The sequence below is a fragment of the Rhinatrema bivittatum genome, chromosome 7 (assembly GCF_901001135.1).
Source record: "Rhinatrema bivittatum chromosome 7, aRhiBiv1.1, whole genome shotgun sequence".
Classification (NCBI taxonomy): Eukaryota; Metazoa; Chordata; class Amphibia; order Gymnophiona; family Rhinatrematidae; genus Rhinatrema; species Rhinatrema bivittatum.
In genome coordinates this window covers 140799715-140814425 of record NC_042621.1, presented here as the reverse complement: position 1 = coordinate 140814425, position 14711 = coordinate 140799715, and the positions used below count along the sequence as shown (strand labels likewise).

The following is a 14711-nucleotide window of genomic DNA, read 5'->3' as shown; positions in this document are numbered from 1 at the left end:
ATTTATCTCATATATATGGGTTCTCAAATTTATCTCATATATATGAGATAAATTTGCATTTACTGGAGAAAAAGTGATGCTGTGGCATGTAGTGGTTGACCGAGGCAGATGTTCCCGCTGGGGGAAAAAAAGGTGCCTGTGTAATTAGCCAGTTTATGCCTATATAGTTCTTTCATATTCAGACATATAGAGAGAACTTGCTGTGAAGCTTCTATAGTGGATGTTGTCTGTCAGAAGAAAGACTTCCAAACTAAAAGAATACTTTAAGTTTGTGGAAAGAGGCTCGGTGTAACTCAACTATGTAAATCAAACTTGAATCTGAGGTTTTCCAATTGTGAACACAAATAGGGGGGAAACATTTATTTTTTACAAGTGCAACATTAACCAGAGTACATATGAGCAATACATGTAAGAATTTTAAAACAGATTACAGTGCTTAAACTGATAATTTTTTTTTTTTTATCTCTCACTAAGTAGATAAATTGGGACTAGAGTTGCAAATGAGGAACAAAGGGTTAAATAACAGTTGGAGAAGCTTTACTTAATGAAGAGGGAATAGCAGGAGTCAGAAATGCTATAGAATAGCAGACTGATAAAATTAACATTAAAAAAATAAATGACTGCTCTTCTGCCACGCTGTGAAATGGCTGCTTGAATCTAAAGCTCCGTCCCCACCTCCAAGAAATTTAAGCTTTACTGACGACTTTCTTCGAAACTAAACGACTCCCAATAGCATATTTGGACAAAGGAACAGCATGTCCACGCGAAAGAGAGCATTGGACTTGAAACAAATCTCCTTCTCTAAGCTGGCAGGGGATTTGCTCTTGGAAGACGGCGAACGGGCCCTGGAGAGGCACAGGAGACCATGGCAGTATAGAAACGGCAGGCCCCACTTCACAACACACCTCTGGAATTAAGTACAAGCAGCGAACCTCCAGATTTTCCGACACGAACAGAGCTAAGAGAATGGTTTCTGGAGCTCAGGGCCGATATGAGGAACCACAAAGCTGAATTATTAGCGTCCATAGAGGACATGAGGAGGACTTAGAGATAATGGGGCACTGTGTAGACAATATGGACTCTCGTCTAGAAACCATGGTGCCATGATTTCAGCTCTCAATGCACAGCAATGCCCTATGCTCCAAGATGGCAGCACTGGACAATAAGGTAGGCGGCCTTGAAAATCGCTCTTGGCGGGCCAATATTCGCATAAAGGGTTACCAGAGAATGACCTCTATTTAGACTGTGCAAATGTCACTGTGGAAATAAGCCGAAACCTTGCTCCACACAAAGAGGGAACATCAGAAGAATCACAGAGAGTAGATGCACAAATTAAGATTGAGAGCGCACACAGGGCAGTAGGGTTCCAACGCGATAACCAGCCCTGCGACGTAATTGTTAATTTTCAGAGCTACGCCATGCAGGAAGAAATAATAAAAGTAGCTCACACAAAGGTCACTTGGCAGTGGAGAGACATGGACGTTTCTATTTAAATTGGCATTAAAAGAGTTTTTGCTCCGTCGTGCTTATAATGTGTGGACAGTCCGAAGTAAGTGAGAACTCAGCTTTCAGAGAATAATAAGGGAGATTATTATCAGTAAAAAGTGAGAATATTGTGTAGAGAAACTGAAATGAGTTTTCGCTAATATTAACTGATGATGGCTAGAATATCTGATTTAGTGTTAATGTATAATTAGCACCAATATATGGTATTATTTACTTTTAGTTTCTGTGAAACTAAAGTTTGTCTGTTAAGTATTTGTTAATCAATGTTTTTATTATGTATGTATGTTTTGTACATCGCCTAGGCCTATTTGTGTTAGGCGATTATAAATTTTAATAAATTAAAAAAAAGAATAAATTTACAATGACCTTGCTCTGAGCACCTTGAAGAAGCGCTTCAAACTCTGAGAAGTAACAGCTGCTCTCCGACGAAAATAATTAGATACCCGCTAGGCATTCCTCTTTGCCTTGGTGTTCCAGCATAAAGGAATTACTCATCGGATTAAAATGCTATCTGAAGCCGCAGAGGCCTATCAAGCAGCGGGACTAGAGGTATCATTAGCCCTCCAGTGCAAGCGGTGTTGTGGGTGGTTGATTTAGAAGGGATTCCCCACAGTTGCAGACACGTGCAGCATGGTGCACGGCTCAATGCTGCACTTGCGGGTTTGTCCTGTTTGCAGCTCAGCCGGGTTGGTCTGTGTGCGGACTGCATGTCTGGCAGTGAAGGGACGTCAGGTGGGTCTGCCGCCACAGCAAAGCCAAAATGAGGTCAGGCTGCTGCTTCCCAGTTGTGTCGGGGTTTGTGGCACACAAGGGCTTCTCTCCCCTTGGAGTGGGAACGGCGGCCATTTTGGGGCCTTGGGCTTTTTTTTGGCATTGGTGGGAGGGAGCATGAGAGCATGGATTCCTACCCCCCTCCCCCCCCCATCCAAGGTTGTCACCAATCTTTTCGGGCTCTGGAGGAGCATGGGAGCTCTGAAGAGGGTGGTTTTCCCATTGTCTCTATTCCTCAGCCCGCTCAGTCTTTTTCCACAGATTTCATTCTGTTGATGCATTAGGTCTATTTAGCTAAGCAGCTCTTTGGGGAGGCATGCTCTCATACCCGGATCCGGCTTTTGGAAAATCCACGACAGGCCTGGACAGATGAAGAGGAAGTGTCCTCATCCATCCAGCGGACACTCGGGCTTGCCTCCGTGTCTGGGGACGCAGCGGGCAATTCTGAAGATTCAGATATTGCTTTGGTACCACTGCGGTGGCATGCGGAGCAGATGTTTTGTATGACTTGGTCAGAATGTCTTCTAGGATCATGTCGTCTGTGGTGTCATCCAAGAGTGTTGTGATTGTGCAACTGGATGGTGGATGTGTGGTCCAAGTCTCAGCTAGGGCCTCTTCCTTTTAAGGGAAAGCTCTTGTTTGGTGAGGACCTGGAGCAGATAATGAAGCACCTGGGAGAATCCAAGGTGCACAAGTTGCTGGAGGACAAGCCTAAGGGCAAGAGATTCTTTCAGGCTCGGTCCTATTTTTGAAATCATAGAAGTTTTCGCCCGACTAGAGGTTCTTCAAGGCTTCAGAGGTAAGCAGCCCCAGGGTTCAGTCCTGGGAGCAGTCCTTGCCGGTACAATGCAAGAGGAACACAGCTGGTACAAAAATCCTTGCAATGAGGTGAGGATGGCTCACTCCTCTGTTCCAGCCATAGGAGAGCGCCTGGTGCTGTTTTACGAGGAGTGGACCAAAATACCACAGACCAGTGGGTTCTCAGTGTAGTAGGATGGCTACGCTTTAGAATTTGCTCATCTGGTTCGAGATCTCTTCCTAGTATCCCCCCTGTGGGGGGGCTAAGTGCCATAGTCCCAGTTCCTCATGAGGAGCAAGGCACAGGAAGATATTCCATTTATTTTATCGTGCCAAAGGAGGGGACTTTTTGCCTGATTTTGGATTTGAAAAAGGTGAATGCAGCTCTGAAAATTCCTTGTTTTCAGATGGAGACCCTGAATTTGTTCACCACAGCGGTGCACAAAGAGGAGTTCCTGGCCTCTCTGGATACGACAAAGGCATACATGCACATAGCCATCCAGCCAGAAAACCAGCTGTTTATGGTCCTAGGGCATCATTTTCAGTTTCAGGCTCTGTTTGGTCTGGCTACAACGCCATGCACTTTCTCCAAGGACATGGTTGTGGTTGTGGCAGACTTGCATCGGGAAGGTGTGCTGGTACACCCCCATCTAGACTGGCTCAATCGGGCGAAGTTGGAGGACCTTTGTTGTCAATCGGTTCAGAAAGTTCTGTTACGCTTGGAATCTCTCGGCTGGATGGTGAATCTGGCAAAGAGCCACCTTCTTCCCACTCAGACCCTAGAATATTTGAGGGCTCAGTTCAATACATGGAGTGACAGTGTTCCTCACGGAGGAAAGCATTCTAAAGCTGCAAGGGAAGACTCGTCGGTTGTTGGGTCTGTTGGTGCCCAGGGTCTGGGACTATTTGCAGGTCCTGGGCTCTATGGTTTTGACCTTGGATTTGGTGCCTTGGGTGTTCACACATATGTGACCTCTTCATAGGGCTTTTCTCTCCAGGTGGGATCCTCTATCAGAGGAGTTTCAACTTCCCCTTCCGCTTGAGGGAGTCAGCAGGGCAGTCTATCATGGTGGCTCTTTTGGTCCAATCTGGAGCATGTTATGGAACTGGAGGTTCCAGATTGGGCGATTTTCACCGATGCCAGCCTGTCTGGTTGGAAAGCTGTGTCAGTCATTGCAGGGCTGGTGGTCCAAGGAGGTGGCTTCTTGGTCCAAACGGTTGCTTTTCTGCCATTGAGAGATCAGTCGGTAAGGGTCCTTTCGGATAATGCGATGACTGTGGCCTATATCAACCGACAGGGAGGAACCACAATTCGCAAGGTAGCCCAGGAGCTGTTTCTCTGAGTGGAGCAACACTGAGAGGACAGCAGCATCACACACTGCAGGAGTCGACAATGTGCAGGTGGATTTTCTGAGTTGCAGATTGTTGGACCCTGGAGAGTGGGAGCTGTCGGAGACGGTGATGTGGCTCATTTGTGAAAAGTGGGGTTGCCCTCATGTGGATCTAATGGCAACTTATGATAAAGCCAAGGCGTTCCAGTTTTTCAGTCTGCAAAGAGAATACAGGGTGGAGGGCATCAATGCTCTGGTTCTCCCATAACCTTGGAACATTCTACTATACCTTTTTTCCTTTATGGCCTCTAGTAGGCAAGGTGTTGAAATGTCATTCTGGTGGTGCTGGGGTGGCCGCAACACCCCTTGGTTTGCGGAACTCATCAACATGGCCGTGGATGGGCCATTATGGCTCGATCATCTAGCGAATCTTCTTCATCAGGGTCCAATATTTTCAGATCTGGTGGTTCACTTTTGTCTAGCAAACTGGCTTTTGAGAGGCGGTGTCTGAGGCGGAAAGGGTATTCTGAAGCCGCTTGGCAATGGTGATCATAGTTTGATCAAATTTGAATTAATGACTGGAAGGGGAACAGTAAGCAAATCCACGGCTCTCGTGCTAAACTTTCAAAAGGGAAACTTTGATAAAATGAGAAAAATTGTAAGAAAAAACCTGAAAGGAGCAGCTACAAAGGTAAAAAGTGTGCAAGAGGCGTGGTCATTGTTAAAAAATACAATCAGGAAGCACAGTCCAGATGTATTCCACACATTAAAAAAGGTGGAAGAAGGCAAGCGATTACCAGCATGGTTAAAGGGGAGGTGAAAGAAGCTATTTTAGCCAAAAGATCTTCATTCAAAAATTGGAAGAAGGATCCAACAGAAGAAAATAGGATAATGCATAAGCGTTGGCAAGTTAAATGTAAGACATTGATAAGACAGATTAAGAGAAAATTTGAAAAGTAGTTGGCCGTAGAGGCAAAAACTCACAATAAAAGCTTTTAAAAATATATCCGAAGCAGAAAGCCTGTGAGGGAGTCAGTTGGACCGTTAGATGATCGAAGGGTTAAAGGGGCACTTACAGAAGATAAGGCCATCGCGGAAAGATTAAATGATTTGTTTTGGTGTTTACTAAAGAGTATGTTGGGGAGATACCCGTTCCAGAGAAGGTTTTCATGGGTAATGATTCATATGGACTGAACCAAATCACGGTGAACCTAGAAGATGTGGTAGGCCTGATTGATAAACTGAAGAGTAGTAAATCACCTGGACCGGATGGTATACACCCCAGGGTTCTAAAGGAACTAAAAAATGAAGTTTCAGACCTATTAGTAAAAATTTGTAACCTATCATTAAAATCATCCATTGTATCTGAAGACTGGAGGATAGTTAATGTAACCCCAATATTTAAAAAAGGCTCCAGGGGCGATCCGGGAAACAGACCTGTTAGCCTGACTTCAGTGCCAGGAAAAATAGTGGAAAAAGTTCTAAGCATCAAAATCATAGAACATATAGCAAGACATGGTTTAATGGAACAAAGTCAGCATGGCTTTACCCAAGGCAAGTCTTGCCTCACAAATCTGCTTCACTTTTTTTGAAGGAGTTAATAAACACGTGGATAAAGGTGAACTGGTAGATGTAGTATACTTGGATTTTCAGAAGGCGTTTGATAAAGTTCCTCATGAGAGGCTTCTAGGAAAAGTAAAAAGTCATGGTATAGGTGGCGATGTCCTTTCGTGGATTACAAACTGGCTAAAAGACAGGAAACAGAGTAGAATTAAATGGACAATATTCTCAGTGGAAGGGAGTGGCTAGTGGAGTGCCTCAGGGATCTGTATTGGGACCCTTACTTTTCAATATATTTATAAATGATCTGGAAAGAAATAAGACGAGTGAGGTAATCAAATTTGCAGATGATACAAAATTGTTCAGCGTAGTTAAATCTCAAGCAGATTGTGATAAATTGCAGGAAGACCTTGGGAGACTGGAAAATTGGGCATCCAAATGCAGATGAAATTTAATGTGGATAAATGCAACGTGTTGCATATAGGGAAAAATAACCCATGCTATAGTTACACAATGTTAGGTTCCATATTAGGTGCTACCACCCAAGAAAGATCTAGGTGTCATAGTGGATAACACATTGAAATCGTCGGTTCAGTGTGCTGCGGCAGTCAAAAAAGCAAACAGAATGTTGGGAATTATTAGGAAGGGAATGGTGAATAAAATGGAAAATGTCATAATGCCTCTGTATCGCTCCATGGTGAGACTGCATCTTGAATACTGTGTACAATTCTCGTTGCCGCATCTCAAAAAAGATAATTGCGATGGAGAAGATACAGAGAAGGGTGACCAAAATGACAAGGGGAATGGAACAGCTCCCCTATGAGGAAAGACTAAAGAGGTTAGGACTTTTCAGCTTGGAGAAGAGACGGCTGATGGGGGATATGATAGAGGTGTTTAAAATCATGAGAGGTCTAGAACGGGTAGATGTGAATCTGTTATTTAGTCTTTCAGATTATAGAAAGACTAGGGGGCACTCCATGAAGTTAGCATGTGGCACATTTTAAACTAATCGGAGAAAGTTCTTCACTTAACGCACAATTAAACTCTGGAATTTGTTGCCAGAGGACATGGTTAGTTCAGTTAGTATAGCTGTGTTTAAAAAAGGATTGGATACGTTCTTGGTGGAGAAGTCCATTACCTGCTATTAATTAAGTTGACTTAGAAAATAGCCACTCCTATTACTAGCCATGGTAACATGAAATAGACAGTTTTTGGGTACTTGCCAGGTTCTTATGGCCTGGATTGGCCACTGTTGGAAGCAGGATGCTGGGCTTGATGGCCCCTTGGTCTGACCCAGTATGGCATGTTCTTATGGTAATTGCTACTTTGTTACAGGCCAGGTAAATGTTCATATCTCTATCATATGTTTGAGTCTGGAAGGTGTTCGAGGCCTGGTGTATCGCTAATGGGGTACAGGCCCTCCAAGCTACTGCATCGCATATTTTGTCCTTTCTTCAGGAGGGTTTGGGTCAAGGGTCTGGCTTTCAACTCTTAGGGTTCAGGTGGCAGCTCTCAGTTGTCTATGAGGTGAGGAAGAGAGTTATCCTTTATCGACACATCCAGATGTGGTTCATTTTCTCCGGGGTGGGGGCAAAAAATGTGTGTCCTCCAGTAAGGAGAGTTTGCCAGTCCTGGAACTTTAATCTCATGCTCAGGTTTGTCTGAGGCTCCATTCGAGCCTCTTTGGAGAGCAACTCTTAAGGACTTGACCCTTAAGGTAATTTTCCTGATGGCTATTTGTCCAGCTAGGAGGGTATGTGAGATCCAGGCTGTCTTGCTGGGATCCTTTTCTTTAGATCCTGAAGACAGGGGTGTAGTTGCATATGGTTTCTTCCTTTCTGCTGAAGGTGGTGTCGATGTTTCATATTAATCAGAATGTGGAGCTCCCAGCTTTTCTAGAGTTTAGGCACGCAAGAGTTTAGGCTCTCAGATGTGCGGCAAGCCTTGTTGAGCTATCTGAAGATAACTAATGACTTTAGAAGATCGGATCATCTGTTTGTTCTGTGGAGTGGTACGAAGTGAGGTTGTCAAGGCTCTAAGGCCACTATTGCGTGTTGGCTTAAGGAGGCGATTGGTTCGACTTATATAGACAAGGGTCGACCAGAACCAGAAGGTTTGAAAGCCCATGACAGTCTCAGGCAGCCTCATGTGCCAAAGCTCAGCATTTTTCTCAGTAGGAGATTTTCAGGGCAGCGATGTGGAAATTGCTGCACACTTTTGCTAGGCATTATAATTTGGATGTCCGGGTTCCAACTTCCACGGCCTTTGGCGAGTGTTCTGCAAGCAGGGGAGTCAAGGGCCCACCCTGGTTAGTCAACTTAGGTACATGCTGGGAGTCTGGACTGATCTGGGTACATACAGGGAAAGGAAAATTGGTTCTTACCTGCTAATTTTCATTCCTGTAGTAGCACAGATCAGTCCAGAACCCACCCATATGAGGGGGAGAAGAGTAATCTGCTTGTTCTATTATTTGGCATGTGGTGTTCAGTAGTTTAAAGTAAAACCAACAGCATGAAGTGGTGAGGGAACCAAGAGTTACTACCTGGACCCGCAGGGAATTGTAGACCAATCCTTTCTCCAGGCCTCACTGTAGGAAGGACAGTATTTGGGCTACTGAAGTGCGACATGGAGATATACGTATGGACACACACCAGGTCTCAAAAACCTTCCAGACCCGGACATAGGAGAGAGAAGTGGAAGGCTTCCTAGCCTTGAGGGAGGTCGAAATAACATCCTCTTGGTAACCTCGTCTTCTCAACCTGTGCCTCTCAAAAGCCAGGCTGCAAGGCAGAAGCGATCTGCCTCGTCGACAAATACTGGACCCTGACGCAGAAGGTTCAGCAGATGCCCCAGGCAAAAAGGACCGTCCACCGCGAGGTTCATCAAGTCTGCAAACCACGGTCTTCGTGGCCATTCTGGTGCTACTAGGATTACTGGCCCTTGGTGGATTTCTATTCTCCGAATTACCTTTCCTACCAGGGGCCATGGTGAGAACACGCAGAGCAGGTGGTGTTGCGGCCATGGGAGCACTAGAGCATCCACTCCCTCTGCGCCATGCTCCCTTCTGCGACTGAAGAAGCACAGAGCCTTCGCATTCCTTTGAGTGGCCATCAGGTCCAGGTGGGGGGTTCCCTACCGGCTGAAGAGAAGTGCCACTGCTTCTTCGGAGAGTTCCCACTCCCTGGGATCTATGTGTTGACGGCTTAAGAAATCCGCTTGAACATTGTCCACCCCTGCTATGTGGGACGCCGCCAGGCGGGAGAGGTGGAGTTCCACCATTGCCATCAACTTGTCCGTCTCCCGAGAGCCATGTTGGCTCTTTGTCCCTTCTTGACGACTGATGTACACTACGGTGGTCTCGTTGTCGGAGAGCATCCTTCCGTCTTGATGGTGGACTAGGGGGAGGAAGCGCTTCAACGCGAGACGAACTGCTCTGATTTCCAGACGATTGATCGGCCATGTCGCCTGCACTGACGTCCACTGCCCCTGAGCCAATTGCATTTGACACCATCCCCCAGCTGGAGAGGGTGGCATCCATGGTGATGATCACCCACTGTGGGATCTCCAAGCCAACTCCCCGCAGCAAGTGATCCAGACTGAGCCACAGGCTGTCCTTGGCAACATCCATCAGCAGCAGGGCTTGAAACTCCTGAGACACTGGCTTCCAGTGGAAGAGTAAGGCTCTCTGTAAAGGTGGCATATGTGCAAAGGCCCAAGGAACTAAATAGATAGTTGAGGCCATAGAGCCCAGAACCTGGAAATAGTACCATGCTGTGGGCAGTAAGAGGCAACAGAAGCGCTGTACCTGAGAGATGAGGGACCGAGCATGGTCTAGGCGAAGGAAGACCTTGCCCACATTGGTATCGAAGTGTGCTCCTAAGAAATCGAGCGACAGAGGGAGTGAGGCTGCTCTTGGCAAAATTGACGACCCATCCCAGGGAGTGGAGAAGCTGCAAGACCCTTTCAACCTCCTGTTGACAAAGTTCCATGACTTCGCTCGAATGAGCCAGTCATCCAGATAGGATAGACAAGAACTCCCTCCCTCCGTAGGGCTGCCACCACCACCACCACCATTACCCTTGGTGAAGGTGTGGGGGAGCAGTCGCCAGGCCGAAAGGCAGGGCTTGAAATTGAAAATGTTGACAGAGGATCTTGAAGCGAAGAAAGCCTTTCTGCTCCTTGAGGATAGGGATGTGAAGATAAGCCTCTGTCAAGTCCAAGGATGCTAGAAATTCCCCACGGTGTACCACCGCAATTACTGAGCGTAAGGTTTCCATCCGGAAGCAGGGGATCTTGAGGGCCCTGTTGACCATCTTGAGATCCAGGATTGGACAGAAGGAGTCTTCCTTTTTGGGAACTGCGAAGTAGACGGAATAATGGCCTAACCCTTGCCCATTGGATGCACCGGGAGGATGGCTCCTAAGGCCAGGAGTCAGTCCAGTGGCTGCCTGACAATCCGCTGCTTCTTCACTGTCCTGCAGGGAGAGAAGAGAAACCTGTCTCTTAGGGGGTCGAGCAAAATCTAAAGCGTAGCCGTGCTGTAGTTTATTTAGCGCCCATTGATCCGAGATAATTTTGAGCCACTCCTCATAGAAGAGGGAGAAACATCCACCTATCCTGGGGGGGGGGGGTGTCGAAGAGTGGGTCAACAGATTTGGAAGGAGCCCCCTGAGAGTGGCCATCTCGAGGTGCTCTCTCCTACCATGAAAGGAACGAGACCAGGACTGTGGCCGTGAGGAAGGCGGTCTCTGAGAAGCCGGTCTTCGCTGTCGGAAAGACTATTTTCCTCGGAAACGGCTTCTAGAGAAGCTGAACATCCTCGAACTCCGTGGATGATCCTCCGGCAACTTATGCACCTTATTTTCCCCTAGGGATTTGATGATCTGCTCTAGATCTTCCCCAGACAGTAATTTCCCCTTAAAGAGTAGCGACCCCAACTGAGTCTTGGAAGAAGAATCCGCCAACCCGTTACAGAGCCAGAGAAGGCGTCTAGCAGAGACTGCGGAAACCATCGATCTGGACAGCACACGGAGGTCATATAGAGCATCCGCTCCATAAGCTATCACAGCTTCCAGATGCTCTGCCTGTTGCGCTTCCTCCAGTGGCAGCTCCTGAGTACTGAGCAGTTGTTGGACCCATCTGCCCGCTGCGTAAGGGAGCTACAAACAGCAGCTCTGATCCCCAGGGCTGATACTTCAAAAACCCTCTTAAGGTATACTTCAAGCTTCCGGTCCTGTAGAGCGGCTCCCCCAGTTACCGGAATAGTAGTATGTTTAGTCACCACAGACACTGACGCGCCCACCTTAGGGACCTTGAGGAGCTCTAGGAACTCTTCCGGAAAAGGGTATAGCTTGTCCATAGCGCTGCTTACCCTCGGAGAAGCCTCAGGAGAATCCCATTCTCTAGACAATTGAAGAAGCATAGGATGAAAAGGGAAAGTTTTAGCAGGTGGTTGTAGGCCCGCCAGGACGGGGTCCCCCTTTCTTTGTTGTACTGGGCCCTGGGGGATCCTGTGGATCCTCAATATCCAACTCTTCCAGGACATGGGGGATGAGAGGGTTTAGCTCATCCCTCTGAAAAAGGCGCAAGACTCTACAGTCATCATCATCCTTGAGGAAGCGAAGCAGGATTAACCGGGTGGAGAACCACCTGGACTCTGGAAGATCCCGGAGGGACCCCTCCCCCTGTTCCTTGAGGACCCCCTATAGGATCTAGGGGATCTGCCATCCTGATCACCTTGGGGGGAGGAGGCCCTAGAGCTGGGTCCTGTTGCTGGCTTAGTCTGGCCAGATAGGCATTATGTAGTAAGAGAACAAAATCTGTAGGAAAAAAGCCCCGGGGGGGGGGGGGGGGGGGGGGTCCCAAGGGAGTAACAGCAAGGGGATTTCCCGAAGTTGATCTAAACTCCGGAGGGTTAACGGGAGTCAAAATCGGAGGGAAGGGAGAAAATCCGAGGTCAACATCTCCATCTGGCTGCGTTGGAGCAGCCAGCTCAGAAAACAAAATGGCCGCCATTCCCGTGTTAGGTGGGATCGGGGCCAACCCCCCCCCCCCAATCGTGCTTGCGATCGTGAAGCAGGATGCCCCGCCGGCCTTGGGACCCTCCCCACCAGGGAGGCACCTCACACACAAGCCTTCCAGGAGAGCCACGGCCCGGGCTCTCCACAGGCACTACACCTCGTGGGACGTGGCATGAAGGCAGGAGCAGAGCTGCTAAACAGAAAAAACCAACTCTGAAGGCTGCCAGGAGCAGGTAAAGTGAAGGAGCGTCTGCTCGGCAAAAAACAATAACTTTTTTTTTTTAAACAGAGGAATGACGCCTCTTTCAGAGCTGCCCCGAGAAAGTCGGTGTCTCAGGGCAGCGGGTTGTTGCAGTGGGGGAGAGGCCGGACCAATCACCCCAAAATAAACAAACCTGTGAGGAGAAAAAAGGACACAGAAGTTACCCCCCCAAAAAGTGCACAGAATTAAACACTACTAGCAATTCTGTTTGCAAGCTTCAGACAGCCTGAGCACCGATTAAAAAAAAAAAAAAAAAAAAAAATTCAGTGGGAGGAGTTTAAGTTGATCCATCCAAAAACAGTGAAAAACAAAAGGAGTAAGGAATAAAAGAGAGAAATCAATGAATGTATCTTCTCAGAAGTTTATTGGGGAACTGCAGGTTCTGCCACCCATATATGCTGGAGTCAGAGAAATATTGAGGAGACACAGAGGGCGCACCAGCTTATAAAAGAGCACCCTTCAAGTTTTTCTCTGACTCCATCTGCTGGAAGGGGGACATAACACACTGTCTGGACTGATCCGGGTACGTACAGAAAAATCTATTTATCTCCATCCTGGGAGCAATCATTAGCATTAAGCAGATTAGGATGAAACACTAACAACCTGGGTCATTAGCAGTCTGCTGGCATCCCTACAAGGCTCTACTCATTGCCTAAAATTGGAATCATCAAAAACATACTGCAGTATTATACAGAAAAACCCACTGTAGCATACGACATACAGAAGTAGGGGTGTTCCATGGCCTCTTTGGCTGTTAATCTCTGTTGATGGTCATATCGCAGCAACTTGTCCAGCAGGTCCAGGGCTTCGGAGCTCACTAAATGTCGGTTCTCACTGTGGATAAAGTTCTCCCAGCGTTTTCTTGAGTGCCTGCAACACAGAGGGCAAGGATATGGTAGAATACAACTGGAATTAGTCAAATTGTGCTTAGAATCTGCTAATCAAAATATACTATCTTAGTCCTGGGGGAATTCTGCGCTACTGTGGAGCGCAGAATTGCCATTTTCCACGCATGCTGCGAATGGAGCGCGCGAAGACGAAGGTCCACGTGTGCTGCGGGATGCACTCAGTTTGCGCAGAAGATGAAAGGCCCGCCAGAAACAGAGGGTGCCCCGGTCGTGGCGAAGATAAAGGCCCCAGAGAGAGAGAGAGAGAGAGAGAGACTGGGAGCTCGTGTGTATGAAAAAGGGATTGTGTGTATGCGAGGGTGCTTCCCTGTGTGAAGGGATTGTGTATGTGTGAGAGACAGAGCCTGTGTGAAGGAGTGCATGAGAGAGAGAGAGGCATAGGTAGCCTGCTGTGAGGATGTATGAGAGAGAGAGAGAGAAAGGGAGTTGTGTGGGTGTGTATGCAAGAGAGGGCCCTGTATGAGGGGATGTGTGTGCGCGCGAGAGTGAGGGAGCCTGTATAAGGGTGTGTGTATGTGTATTAAGAACATAAGAAATTGCCATGCTGGGTCAGACCAAGGGTCCATCAAGCCCAGCATCCTGTTTCCAACAGAGGCCAAACCAGGCCACAAGAACCTGGCAATTACCCAAACACTAAGAAGATCTCATGCTACTGACGCAATTAATAGCAGTGGCTATTCCCTAAGTAAACTTGATTAATAGCCGTTAATGGACTTCTCTCCCTTAGAGAGAGGGAGCATGTGTGTGAGAGAGGGAGTGACAGAGGGAGCCTGTGTGAGGGGCAGAACTGAGAAGGGTGTCAAACTCTGGGACTGGCAATAAAGTGGAAGGGGTTGATCCTAGAGGTGGAAGGGAGAGAGATACTGGCAGGTGGAGGAGTTGGGGCTTGAGAGGGCAAAGTGGCCAGGGGAGTAGGGAGAGCGAGTGGGAGACACTTACAGTGAATTTCTAGGGAAAGTCTGCTCAAAATATTTAATATTCTGCATCTTTAAGTAGTAACTTTTTTCTGTATTAATTTAAAATTTAATTAAAGACAGTCATGTAAATTGTGTTATTTTGACCAATATAAAGTTTGCACAATGTTAAGTTTTTGTGCGCATAATTATATATTTTTTGTCGCAGAATTCCCCTGGGAGTACTATCTACAGATTTTCTAGTACCTCATTTATTTGTATCATAGTATGAGATTGGTGGAGGGGTCTGCTTTTAGCAATGGATACTTTAGACAGAAGCACAGATGTAGCAGAAGAAAAGTAATTGTTTACCTGTATTTGTTTGCAGATAACAGTACAATGAGTCACACAGATGAGCCACATGACTTGTATCATGTGCCAAATCAGAAGATTCCAATTCCCTGGGAAAGCTGTGGAACACATTCAGGGTTTTCCCCACATACTGCTAGATCTACTGATCTTCAGTTGCTTGTATAACTTAGCTAAACATTTACTTCTACAACTGGAGGATAAACAAGTTTCAAATGGGGAAGCAATTTGGTTTATTACTCACTGTACTGCTGTCTGAGAATGATTACATGCAAGCAAATTCCTTTTCTTGG

The 14711-nt window shown here is 46.9% G+C and overlaps 1 protein-coding gene across 3 annotated transcripts in view; it reads right to left on the bottom strand.

Annotated features, from left to right (window-relative positions):
• CSNK2A2 (casein kinase 2 alpha 2) overlaps window positions 1-14711 on the bottom strand; it is a 255941-nt gene that overhangs the window by 34543 nt on the left and 206687 nt on the right. For all 3 annotated transcript variants that reach the window (XM_029609255.1, XM_029609253.1, XM_029609254.1), the window contains one exon: window positions 12970-13118. In XM_029609255.1, the coding sequence (XP_029465115.1) occupies window positions 12970-13118 (149 nt within the window). The remainder of the gene's footprint in view (window positions 1-12969; window positions 13119-14711) is intronic.